The sequence below is a fragment of the Glossina fuscipes genome, unplaced genomic scaffold (assembly GCF_014805625.2).
Source record: "Glossina fuscipes isolate IAEA_lab_2018 unplaced genomic scaffold, Yale_Gfus_2 183, whole genome shotgun sequence".
Lineage (NCBI taxonomy): Eukaryota > Metazoa > Arthropoda > Insecta > Diptera > Glossinidae > Glossina > Glossina fuscipes.
In genome coordinates, this window is record NW_023998526.1 from 1,016,289 (window position 1) to 1,030,286 (window position 13,998).

The 13,998-nt window shown below is 38.2% G+C and overlaps 1 protein-coding gene across 1 annotated transcript; it reads left to right on the forward strand.

Annotated features, from left to right (window-relative positions):
- The first annotated feature begins 11,644 nt into the window (after positions 1-11,644).
- LOC119641858 (ubiquitin-like) lies at positions 11,645-12,048 on the forward strand. Its single transcript, XM_038040738.1, is given in 2 exon segments — positions 11,645-12,002; positions 12,005-12,048. Coding segments are annotated over 2 exon segments (402 nt in total).
- Positions 12,049-13,998: the final 1,950 nt, after the last annotated feature.

Consider the following 13,998-nt stretch of genomic DNA (forward strand, 5'->3'; position numbering starts at 1 on the left):
CAACAAGTTGGTTTCAAGCGGGGTAGAGGGTGCATCGACGCTCTGTTACATATTGATTATTTCACAAGCAAAGCAATTTCCGAACGAAATCACGTAACAATTCTCTCAATTGATTTCGAAAAAGCATTTGACAGAGTTGGTCTTCATGTTATCTTAAGACTCTTGAAATCATGGAATGTTGGACCCAAATTCTTCAACTACATCAAATTATTCATGTCGCATCGGCGATTCAAAGTTAGAATCAACAATCATCTTTATGATTCCTTTCCGCTAAAGAATGGCATTCCGCAAGGATCTCCTCTCTCTGTCACGCTTTTCCAGATCGCTTTCAACGAAATTAGCAAAATTCTTTGCCGTGTACCAAGAATGGAACATTGTCTCTACGCGGACGATGAATACATTTTTACAAAAGAAAAAGACAACACGAAAGCACTCAACATCCTCGAATCTATTGGACGAGAGATCTCCACATGGGCAAACTCGTCAGGAGCTAAAATTTCTATACAAAAATCAAAAAAAAATGCACATTTGTCGAAAACAAATGCGCGATGCAAGAAACCTACTGATGCATATTAACGACTTACCAGTACTAAATGTGCAGACGCTCCATGTTCTCGGCCTCACGTTTTCCAACAATTATCATTGGAAAGCACACTGTCTTCGGTTAAAAAATTCTCTTTTAACAAGGGTAAATTTCATACAGTAAGTTGCTTGGAGAAGCCATGCGCATATTAACACTATTGCTTATCTTACCAAAATGCTTGTGTTAAGCAAGATTGACTATGCTTTGATAATTTATGGCAATAGCTGCAAATCTAATATCAACATCCTTAAACCGGTCTATCACCAAGCCGTTAGAGCAAGTTGTTATGCTTTTCGGACGACGCCCATAAGTAATATTATAATTGAAACTGGTCTCCCAACCTTAGAAAATAGACTGTATGAGTTAAAAGCTAAAATAGTCCCTAAACTTATTAATTCAAACAAATCGATTCTCGGTGATGACATGAGAAAGATTATTATTGCGAAGAAAATTCCAAAGTCGCCATCTGCAATTGACCATTGTTTGTACGTTGCAAAGGAATTGAACATTCCCTTAAAAATTTTCCGCCCTTTTGGTGTTAAACCTCAATGGTTTTTGAAAAACTGCTCTTTTGCCATCTCGCTGTCAATGCAGAAGAAAGAAGATACTCCAAATTACGTCTTCAGGAGTCTAATAGCTGAAAAAACCCAAATATTGGAAAGTACTAGTTGGAATCTTTTATACACAGACGGCTCAAAATCTTCTAGTCTGCCTCCTGCTTGTGCCGTGGTTGATGCTGCAGGACGGGTTCTTCTCAATCACATATTTCACGAAAGTACTTCAACTTTCACAACCGAAACCAGAGCTATCCTTCATGCTGCGAACCTTGCCCATAAAACCAAACTCAAAACCGTCATTGTTACCGACAGTTTGTCTGTGTTACAAGCTATTCGGAATCCTTCGACTTCGAGATGGAGCACCATCAACAAATTAAGGAATACAATTACTACGCCCGACGGAAAAATTAAAATGTTATGGGCACCAAGTCACATCGGTTTATTGGGAAATGAGCACGCTGATCGAGCGGTAAAGGATGCTGCTTCTGCTCCTCTAATTATGGATGATGTCATGGAAAAGTTGGATGTTCAAAGATGCATTGGAAGAAAAGTTAAAGAGAAAATTGCAGAAGGAAATTTACAATACCATCATCAACACTAGTCTTCTATTAACCCTCAATTTACTCCATTTTTATATCCAACAAATGTTGAGAAAACCAAGATCCAAACATTTTTAAGAATTCGCCTTGGTCTTACAATTGCAACTCACCAATGGATCTTGAAGAAGTCTTCCTCCTCAATCTGCAGTTGTGGACAAACTCTCACCATAAAGCACATTCTCTGCGACTGCCTTAACTTTTGCCAGGCTTGAAGTATTGCATTTGGAACGATTAACCCTTTGGACATTCTACGATCAACTTCAGAAGAGAATATCAATTCAATATATTATATTTTTTAATACTACTAAGCTCATTATCTAATATCCATTTATTTAAATTAGAGCCGATAGCCTGTGTTGCTAGTGCTCAATGTCTTTTTGTTATTCTAAGAATTTATTTCATTAGTCTAAAACTATAATAATAATAATAAGACATTTAGTAGGCAGAGTAGGATATTTTAAGTATAATTCGCTGTTTTTGAGGCACTTTGATGAAATTTCGTCTGTGACGCCGTATAAAAATGCAGTCGACCCAACTAAAAGTAAATATAACGACATTCATTCTCAGGCCAGAACCATTGTGAACAGATGTATGGATTTATATAAAAGTGTGCTATACTATTATATATAATCTGTAAGCTAAGTCTCTATTCAATTTCTAAGGTCGTTGGCGCATTTTCATGGAAGATCGGAAGAGCAGGTACAATGCGCTAAAAACGAGGAAATTCGCAACCGTTTGCTCCACAACATTTGCATTCACTATAAAGTGAAAGATTTGGAAATTGGGGATTTCATTTCTTCAGCACGCGGAACTGATTGGGACGACGACGTCGAGGTTACGCCCAATTGTTTCGAATAAGCGAAGAAACCAGAATGGTGTAGTTTCTGCACTGTAAAATATACTGCAGAAAACAAATTTGCAGCTTTTCCTTTAAAAACACCTTTTACTAATAATACTCATTTATTCAAAAATATTTGAAGAGAACAAAAGTATAAGAATTATCGATTGATCACGTTTATTCAGATTTTTATTTAAACTTTGCTTAAAAAAGGAGGGTACCTTGCGAAGATAAATGTCTAAGCTAAAAGCTCTACGAAGTTTTCAATTCACAAGTTGACAATTATTTTTGATAGCTTAGGATTGGGATATCAATTGATTTTGTGGACTTTCAAGCTAAACTTGGCGAGAGCGGCAAGAAAAATTTAAGTTGCATGTCTAAGAATGCTTTTGACGTGCTAACGATAACCAGACCGACATGTGTTTTCGTAACTCTAATATACTCTCTCTGGTCAGGATAAATAAGCGCAAGTTTATCTTTCAATACAATAATTTTGTAAATAATAAAAACAAAATGAAAAAGTATTATTTAGTTTTAAACGTAAAGGATGCCTCTAAGTGCTTCCAAACGGATTAAAGTAAATTAGATGACATCACTTTTAATTTAGTTATTGTCTGATTTTCCCGGTTTGATTAGTAATGCAATATGTGTCCATGCGCTAGTGTATACATACAATAATTATAAAATGCAACTAAGTTATCGTGTTGCTATCACATAAATATATACTATATTTATGTCGTGTGCAATATTGATAGCAATTATAATGATTAATGACTATCCAAGCGTGGCGGTACGCTAATTTTGGAATTTTGCTTGCAATATGTAGAAACTTGCGCACGATTTGCGTTAGATTCGGAGTCCATTTAATAATATTTTTGTCAGCCCGTTCGGCTGGGATTCAGATTTGCAAATATTGAAAATTTTGTTTTCGCCAGGTTAGGCCCCACAAATGAATACAATTCGTAAAATTTATCGTAGTTAAAAAGTTAAGCTAACCTACAAATAATAAGGAAAGGTGCCTAAGATGCGTCTGAAAGCGCAAATAATTCTTTTATTTATTAATAAAATAAATGTATATGCACATAAAACTTGCGTATGTATATAAGTAAAGCACGTATGATGTATGTTGCGTACAAAATCTGTTTAAATTTGATTTTATTTTTTCATAGTTAATTACATTACGTTTATTATGATATTAACCTGAAATATGGATGTGCATTGGTTTTATCCTTTCTGTAAGAAAAAAATTCATAATATATAGGCACGCATATAAGTGATCTGCTTAATACACAAATGTGAAATGGGAGAAGTATTTCTTCATCGGGTATTTTATCAACTAGGTATGAAAATAGATTAAATCGGCATATAAGTATGCCTGCAATAGATACAAGGGCAAAATGTTGATATATTTTTGCAAATTACAACGTATGTCACTTTAGCGTTGACAAGTAATATTACATTTATGAAGCTGATGCCCGTCTCGGGTTCTACAATCTGAGCAAATTGAAGTTATTTTCAGATAGTTTGATGGTAAATTCAGTGGGAAAGCATTTCAATAGCTGTAGTTTTTTTCTCGCATTGTTCCGAATTATGTTAAAGTGGCCTGGATATATTTACTCGTGTAATGAGTATCCAAGAATCGATTTTTCGTTAATTGTATTACTGTAGTCGTGATACTCACTAACAGCGATAAAAGAGGTATGAATATGAATTAAATCATACAGGCTATATGTAATCTTTAAGCCCTTTTTTAGATTTTATTTTTCAATTTCTAATCTACAATTTTTATAAATTAAATTAAACTAGCTTTATAACGAGAAATTATTAATAATTTGTTAATTAAAGGGCTTTCGTTAAAATTATCGGTAAACTTTTCTCTTAACTTATCTAGCCCCCGCAGCTTTCGTTTTTATCACAGTTCACGTGGCGAATAATATAGCACAATATATTGCAAAAGAAAGAGAAAAATATTATAAATGTACTTAGCAAATTCTAAGGCGCTCATTTATGTCAATACAGTAACTACACCTTTTAAAAATGACAGGTTGGTGTTGTCCTTGCTGATATAGTTTTAAAACCTAGAACTGTAAGGTGGGGATATACGCATTTTTTTTTCCAAAAAACTTGTAACAGCCAAAAAGGAAGCTTCAGAGATCCTATAAAGTATACATATTTGTCATCAGCGTGAAATTCGAGTTTATGTAGCCATGTCGGTCCGTGTTTATTTTTTTCCTTTTTTTGAGATTTGATGCTTATTTATCACAAGGCAAACAAGAGGAAACGTTTAAAACTATTTTGTACACTCCTTAAATAGTGGGAGTTTAGCGAGATTCGTCTCCCGCCGAATATAACCTTCTTACTTGTTAATAAACAAATATTTAAATTTATTTATTTGTAAAAAAAATTTGTATAAAGTTTTGGAGCAGTACATAGAAAGAAATCTTATGACGACAGGCAATTCCTCAAGAATTATATTTTCCAACATTTGGTTTCGACGTCTTCCTTGGATGCAAATCATATTTTGATAAACAAATCGAATTGCAATGCGTTTCCTGCGTCGTTCGATGCATGAAAAATGCTATAACTGATAGTGAACGCGTGGTTATTTGCTTTTCAAGTCAGGGGATAGTGCCGGAGTTAATGATTGACAAATTGCATTTGATTGATTTAAATCTGTTTTATTCTATTGAAATCTACATCAGTATTTGACGCAAATGTTTTATCTCAAGAGTAGTCTATAGTATATTTCAAATATTTTTAAACAAATTAACTGCTGGTCATTCCTCGTTCAAGTTCGTTACGCGTAAGAAAAAAAGAAAACTTTTTTGAGACGGTTTATACGATGCTCAATTCGCTTGTTACGGTGAACTAACTGCGTCAAAAAGTCATCAATATGAATATATGTGCTCTAATGGTACAATGCTAAGGCGGAAACCAACGTGATTTGGTTATTCTTGAGAAAACTGTCATGTATTTTCAAAAGCAGATTTATTTGGCAGCACAAAGGGTATATGAAACTATGGTTTTTGTTTGCTTTCGACTAGTGTATACCCTTCATTTCAAAGTCTTCATATTTCATCTTCGTCATTGTTTTGTACTTAATAATTTATATAACGCATCACTTGACGGCGCCAAAATTCTTAAGCATTACCTTTAATATTTAAATGTGAGGTTTCGATATTATTGTACGGCTGCAGTCGCCACCTTCCTATTTCTTTCTCTTTTCTCTCTTCTTGTTGACGCGTGTTACACGAATACCAATACACGAACAATTACAGCCTGTGTGATCACAAGGCTAAGCTCAGGCTACTGTGGGGGTCACAGGTGGCGGATTGTGATCGGCCTGCATGTACCCAAGGGTATGTCTGTAGGCTAGCTGCGAATAACTAACAAGCAGTCCCCGACCAAGAGAGGCACATGAGGAGGGCGGAAAATGCCGCATAACCCTGCGAAACTTCAGTGACAGAACGAGTAAGCGCCGTCCTTTGAATAGGTGCTCCCCACTCTTAGTATGCGGGTGGCAACTATGGACATAGTTCTACGAAGCCTATGGATGTGCATCAAGACCGCGCCCGGTAAAGTCTTGATTAAGGCATATAGGAACACTTACTTGAATCGACGATTTTGAGCTTGTGGTGGCAGTATGCCGTTACCTGGGTAGGTTGGAGTGACATCCAGCCGAAATGGCTTCCGAACTAATGCTGACACCACCCTCGCCCCATTAAAATTATGGCAAGTCTAGGAAGTAAGTCCTAGGCCGCATCGTTAAGTTAATGGGTACGGGCCCAGTTGAGAAGAACTCCTGGCTAATGCTGGACCTGGCACTGAACGCTAGGAAATAGAGGTCATGCCGGCGGGTTGAGCGAAGAGAACCCCTTCAAAGTGAGCGGAAGAACAATGAGTTCGTCAGTAGACGTGCAAACACAGCCTCATCTCGGACAAACGCTCCTCGAGACGTCAAACCGCACATCAGAGGATGCGGAAAACATGGCAGCCTTCGTAAAGCTGGGCAACTATATAAAGGGTTTGGTAGTGACGCTACACGAAAATGATGGAAAGAGGCGCCACATAATCCAACAAATGCGTGACACAATAGACGGCATCAAAACGATGTATGCAAATTGCCGGATTGATAAGAGTCTCCGCCGCGCACGTATGTGCAAAAGGTGATGGAACGAAGAGACGGTGACTCGCAAATCTCGCCGCTGCAGAATGCAAGCGGGGCGAAGCGAACGCAGCCTGGGGCGTGTAAACGTAAGCAGCCGGGGGATGTGGACACGTCGAGTGCCAAACGTCATAATGTAGCCACCATAACGGGGGCTGCCGAACAGTACGCAGCAGAAGTTCCTGACGGCCTTCACATACCGAAGGACTTGAAGTGGGTGAAAGTCGGAGCGAAAACGAAGAGGAAAAAAAAGGCAGACCGGCCCAAAAAAAGACCTCTTAAGGGTAGAACCGATGCTATTGTCATAGCAGCTAAAGGCGCTCTCCTATTCAGATATGCTCCGCAAGGCTAAGGACGAACCGCAATTTGGTGAGGCTGCGCAGAAAATAAGAAGAACGCAAAAAGGCGAGCTTCTACTTCAACTAAACCGGAGCAGAGGGAAGGCAGAACATCTGAGATTGGCAGAGGGCTCCTTTTTAGGAGGGGAGGCAGAAGTCAGCTGCCTGAAGCAACGCAAAATGGTCGAATGCAAAGACATCGACGAAGTCACTACCAGCGAGGACGTAAGCAGCGCACTTAAATCCCAATTCAGGTTGACAACCGCAGAAGTGTTTAACATAAGGAAAGCATATAGCGGAACCCAGACGGCGCTCATTAGCCTGGAGCAAGAAGAAGCCGCTAAACTCTTGGCAGGCAGAAAACTGTGCATAGGCTGGGTGATCTGTAGGATCAGAGAGAGCAAACCATTCTTGAGCTGTCTCCGATGCCTGACCGATGAAAGACTTGTCGAAGGTGTGGAGAGGAAGACCATATTGCGAAAAGTTGCACTAAGGAGTCTTCTTGCATGTTCTGCAGGGCGACGTCGAATTTGGACGCAAAGCACGTGGCGGGAAGCGGCAAATGTGCGCTGCTCAAGCAGGCACTGGTCATTAGAGCGCGAAAATGAGAATAATGCAGATTAATCTCAACCACGCCGAAGCAGCTCATGACCTACTTTGGCAAACGGTCGTTGAGAAAGAGGTGCGAGCCATATCGAAGGGCAGGGGAGGGTACCTGGGTAACCGACGCGTCCCAAAAAGCAGCAATTTGGACGCCCGCTCCTATAGCACTCTTGGATGTGGAATGCCACCACAAGCAATTCGTTAGGGCGAAAGCTAAATATTTATGAAAGTATCTCTTCTAATTGACGGGCGGAGGGATACGTTTCGTAAGGCAGGAAGGAGGTCGAAAGTAAACCTCAGTTTTGTCAGCGCCGGTCTAGTGACAATAAACAAGTTGTCGTTGAGCGAGGAATACACAAACAGTGATCGCCATGCCATCTTCCTCGACATAGAAACCAGAGAGAACAGAGGAACAAAACTACCCGGCCGAGGCGGAGAGATTCACTCTTCGACGAGGACGTCTTTAACATCATTATGGACTCCTAAGAGAGGGGTGACGGTACGGGTGGTGAACCCCAGCAAAACGTAACGAAGTTGCTGGTACCTGCAAGCGACGCCGCTATGTCTCGAAGAAAAATTACAGGGAGAAGCGGATCTCCGTGCTATTGGTGAACCGAAGAAACAGCGTCCTTGAGAGCGAACTGTTTGAAAGCCAGACGAAAAGTGCAGCGCTCGAGGAGAAGGGCAAGCGACTTAAAAAAAGCCATAAGGGCTAGCAAAAGGAGAAGCTTTGACGAAATATGCCAGGGTGCTGATGTCAATCCATAAGGAACAGCATATAAATCTCGTCCTGAAGAAGGTCAAAGGACAGAAAACGCCGCAAATCCGTCCGTTCATGCTGCGACCAACAGTAGCAACACTTTTTCCGCAGAGGCCGCCGAATATGTTGGTAAACCTCCACAGCAGAGAAAATGAAGCAATACCAGCAATTAGTGCCGACGAGCTTTTAAGCGCCTGCAAACGGATTGGGGACAAGCGAACCCCTGGCTCAGACGGAGTCCCAAACAAGGAGGCCAGACGTCTTCATGACGATGGTGCAAAGGTATCTGGAAGAAAGAATATTCCCAGATGAATGGAAGATCGAAAGGTTGGTCAATATTCAGAAGGCCAATAAGCCACTGAACGAGCCATTGTCATACCGACCCGTCTACCTTTTGGACGCAATGGGCAAGGTATTGGAGAGGGTCGTATACAAACGCCTGCTAGTTGTGGTCGAAGAAAGACGGGCTCTCTCGGATAACGAATGGTTAGTTTAAGTATATACTTTATTCAATTTTATTTCCTTTAATCTAAATATATACTTTCTTTCAATTTTGTATCTTTTTATTTGCACATTCATATGCATTCATTGACATAACTATGTTCAATTTGTTCATGCACTTGCATTTGCATAATTGCGTTTCTGTGTTTGTCTGTTTCATATAATTGACCACAGACAATAATATCGTTTGTTACGTAATCCAGACCTTGAGGTGTGTCGTCGATTGTTTACATTAATTTGCTTATATTGCATTTTTATGGTACACTTCAAGCTGTTCACATTGCTGGAAGTAAATGAACACAAAAAATGCAAGTGCATCATTTTCATGATTCCATTTATGGCAAAATAATTTCAAGTTAGTTTATAAGAATTATTATTTATAAGTAACATTTTTTAGTAATAAAATTTGTCTTATATTATCTACATAGTTTCCGGACAGTGTCAGAGAATGCTGTCCTTGTGATTGCTGGTGCCATGCCACTCGACATTCTGGCGGACGAAATGAGGCCCATCCACGAAAGGCGCCGTATCAACGCCCCTTCCCAAAAGGAGCGGCTAGCGTCGATGAGGATTTGAAAATCGCGCTGGGAAAGAGCACCGAAAGGAAAATGGACGTTTGTTCTTATCCCGAATAAAATGCAATGGATCCAATGGCCACACAGTGAGGTAAATTACTACCAACCTTGACAGACGCCAAATAGAGCCAAGTGAAATATTGGGGTGGTTAACTGCCAGCAAAAAGGGCTAGAGCACCGTAGGCGACTTTGTAAGCGGAGTGCTCAAAGAACTATGGCAGCATGAAAGGCAGCGGGAGGAGAGCAGAGGGAGTTGAAGTCAATAGTATATTTCACTGAGACCCCACCATTGGAAGCGTGCTAACGACAACCAGCCTCCGCGAAATATTACCTAACGGTGGTCCCGCGGGGGAGTGTGGTAGACGAAGCTTGTGGGGGGAGTAGTTTTTACTGCGTGAAAATCATGCATACTGCTACTAAGGAACAAGCAGTATCTTTTGAAGATTTTGTACCTCCTGCTCGCAGAGCAAAAAAAAAAAACACCTTGTGTGATGATGATATTAAAAAAAACAAAGAAAAATTGTTACTAATTAACAGCGTTACTACTCTTATTAATAACAGAAACACACAAAGCTTGCATAATCCCCAAATTTGAATTTTAAATTAATGTTGGACCACTTATTTTTCCCACTATTTGTAAGATTTCTGTCTACACACAATTGTCATTTGTTCAAAACGTGAGTGAGTCACTTATTCGGAGATTTAAGGGGAAGAAGGTGAGCGGGCAACTATGGCTTAATAAAATTGATGGCTCATTTAATATTTTTTTGATGCTCACAACTATGCCCTTTCCCTTTATTCAGTTTAGAGGTGTGCTGGCTTTAAAAGCTTATTATTTTGTTCTTATACAATACCTTTAACCTCCCCGGGCATTTTCTATTAAAGGTTTATATTATAGATTGTTACGAAGTTCGATTTTCTCGGGTACGGTTCGTATCGTGGATATTCTTTTTAAGAGAAACATACTTGCTTGTTTTCACTACAATCAATTTGTTTTAGGGTAGGACTATTTCCATTTTACTTTGGCAATATTCTAGGCTTCTCCATTCTAAGATTCTTTTTCGACTCAAATGTCCTTTTTCGACTGACTCTGCCATCCACATATAGTCTATTTATATACATTTTTACAAGCATATTCCGATTACCTAAGTTCGTGGCCTCATTTTTAATCCGTTAAACTGCTTTGTGTACTTGGCCGCGAATGGGTACTTGGATTTTCCCTCTCTATTGAATTTATTATTTGGGAAAATGAATTAGCTGGCATGAACTGGATTTGGGATTTCCTTAATAATATATTGATAAAATTGATATGTTATGTATAGCAATAGTAGTAAAATAATTCTAATCACAGGTTGAGCCTACGCTGCGCCCTTTTATTTTATTTTTAGTTTTGTTTAACAACATGAAATTATTATTTATATCATTTTTGTATTGGAAAGTTATGAGATTGGATATTATACATCAAACATGTGAAAAAAGCGCCCTATTTTTGCAGCAAAAAAGGAGATTCTTTCTACAATAAAAAGGTTATTCTTTCTACAATAAAAAGTACTTTGAAAAAGACAAATAAACATCAACAATATTTTCTTTTAAAGAGAAAAATTGACATTGTGTTCAGCAATATTGAAACCAAAAAGGAAATATTTTCTGTGTTTAAAATAGTTAAAAGCTGCGACTCTGCAAAAAGTTATCCTTTTTTGCGCGTAATTACATAAATTTGGAGAGCAAAATTTCGGTTAATTTATCGAAACATTAAAAAAAAGGTAAACGGGGCTCTGCAGAAAGATCGGATTTCAAAGCATTTTTTCATATCTCTCTCAATAAAAAAATCGTTTGGAATTTGGTTTTATCTCTTATTCGAGATGTGTTATTAATTTTTCCTATTTCTTTTTTTCAATGGGGAATTCTAGAGCACCGAAAGTAAGCGCACAAGGGAAACATCTAGTATTTTGTCTGTCATTTGTTGTTGCATTGTTGGCCAGCAGAATGGCTAATTTTTTTGATGAGTTGAATTTCGGTTGTAGGCTAAATAACAATAATTTTTTAGTCATTCAAATAATGCTAGATTTCTTTCTTTTCAATAACTAATACATATTCGTGTTTTCGCCCTTTAGATTTCTTAAAAATGCAGATCTTCGTGAAGACATTGACTGGCAAAACTATCACTTTAGAGGTTGAGCCGTCTGACACTATTGAGAATGTTAAAGCTAAAATTCAAGATAAGGAAGGAATCCCGCCAGATCAGCAGCGTTTAATTTTTGCTGGAAAGCAATTGGAGGATGGCCGTACTCTTTCGGATTATAACATACAGAAAGAGTCAACTTTGCATTTAGTCCTGCGTTTGCGTGGGGGCATGCAGATCTTTGTAAAAACTTTGACAGGTAAAACCATCACTTTAGAAGTAGAACCCTCGGATACTATTGAGAACGTTAAAGCAAAAATTCAAGACAAAGAAGGCATTCCTCCAGATCACCGCGCGCAAATCTGGCCGATAAACAGCCGGAAGATGGCCGCACCTTGTCAGACTAAAATATCCAAAAGGAATCTACGCTCCATTTGGTGTTACGTCTTCGCGGAGGCAGATTCTAAAATTCATTTCCTATTTAGCACTTAACAAGAATACAAATTCAAAATTTTAATAGTATTCGGTGTATTTCTTTCATTATCTCTATTTTGTAATTATTGCTTATTTTAAAACCAATTTAATTCATTAGTAACAACTTCCCGGTTTTATGTTTTCCAATTAAATAAAACAAGTTTGCAATATATCAGAAAGTCTAGATTTTTTCGATTTACACGAAGATAATATTTGCGGCCTTCGATGCGAGCTACAAAGCCATGCATGTCAGCACGCTATCATTGGTTTGAAACTAACAAACATAAATGTTCAATTTTCAGCTTTGTGCTGTGGACCAAAGTATTGGGCTCGCAAGGGTAAAGGCTAAAAATCAATTAACTAGGGAAAATTTCTTATGGTCCTCGTCGTATTTAAACAGCTTGATTGAAACTTTTGACGCATTCGTATTAAAAGAAGAACTTAGTTTTGCGGCCATCACTGATGGACGATATGTATATTCATTTCGCCAAAGAGATTTCCAAAACCCACATGGAAGCTTCAGAGCCTCCACAAACTATATATATTTCTGATAAGCTCCAAATTCTAAATTGATTTAAGCATGTTCGTCCATCTGTCAGTCCGCGTGTGTTATATCTGTTGTAAACAAACTCCTGCCCGCCAAAATTAAACTAGCGACCTCAAATTGCACGCACACAGTATTGAAAATGGGCCAAATCGGTCGAAGGACACGCCCGCATCGCCCCGTAAACTGAGGACGCTTGTGCCGTGTGTGGCGCCTACAACGACCACCCGTCTATGTAACAAAAATGGAGAACACTTTTGTTTGCTTGTTACTCCTAAAGCACAACACATCCGCCGTATAAATTTCCACTTTTATTCTAAAAATAGAAATAGTGTAAAATAGAATAGTGATCATAAGCGGTTTCGTATTGTGTGCAAAAAAAGGTATGGATTTGTCCCGATTAACATTACTTCTACATGCTAATATAAATTCATATGGCACTCTATATGATAGTAAGGAAGGGAAAGGTTTTGCTTCACATATGGCACTGAAAATTGCATTAGTGGACTATCAATTGATATAGATTGAGTTTAAATTTATTATAATAGTTAGCCATTATTATTTTGTTACAATATATTGAAATTCTTGTTAGATTGTTTTTCTTGTCATTCATTTCATTTCTTTTATAAAACAATATCATCTTTGTTTAGCGTTGCTTTACATATATTTTTTTCCTCTAGATTTGATGTCAGCTTCAACTTAATAGAACCTAGCTTCTGACGACTATCGCCGCACCTTACTAATATATTCTCTTTTTCTATTCTTATATTCAATTTTATTTTTTTCTTTAGGCCTTTGATATTTTTAAAATTAAAAACTTATTTTTCTTGACACCACACAGAGATGTGAAACTCCATCTTTAAAGTTGATCAGACTTCGACTGGAGTAGTATTTATTTGGGGAAACGTCGAATGGAATTTTTTTTGCTCGGCAAAATTCGGATAGAAATATATGTATGGGGGATCATCGGCTACCCACTTTTCCGCTACGACATTAGTCATCACTCAAACATGTATGTATGCATACATACCTTCCCTACCAAAGCACGACACACTCGCCGAACGTTCCCCACTTTTTACAACAAACACTCTATTTATTACATACCACAAACACTACCCAGAAATAACAACGCATGCGTAACGGTCGCTCTTTCCCCATCGTTTAATATAACAATACATATTCTTCCTACCTACAAACAATTAAATTTTACTCAATTTTCTGAGAGACTAAGATTGTTCGTAAGAAAGCACGCACAAGAAAAAACAAAACACTACATGCACGTCTCTGCAATTACACACCCTCAAATTACATTCGCAAAAAAGTCCTTCGACCAATCCTT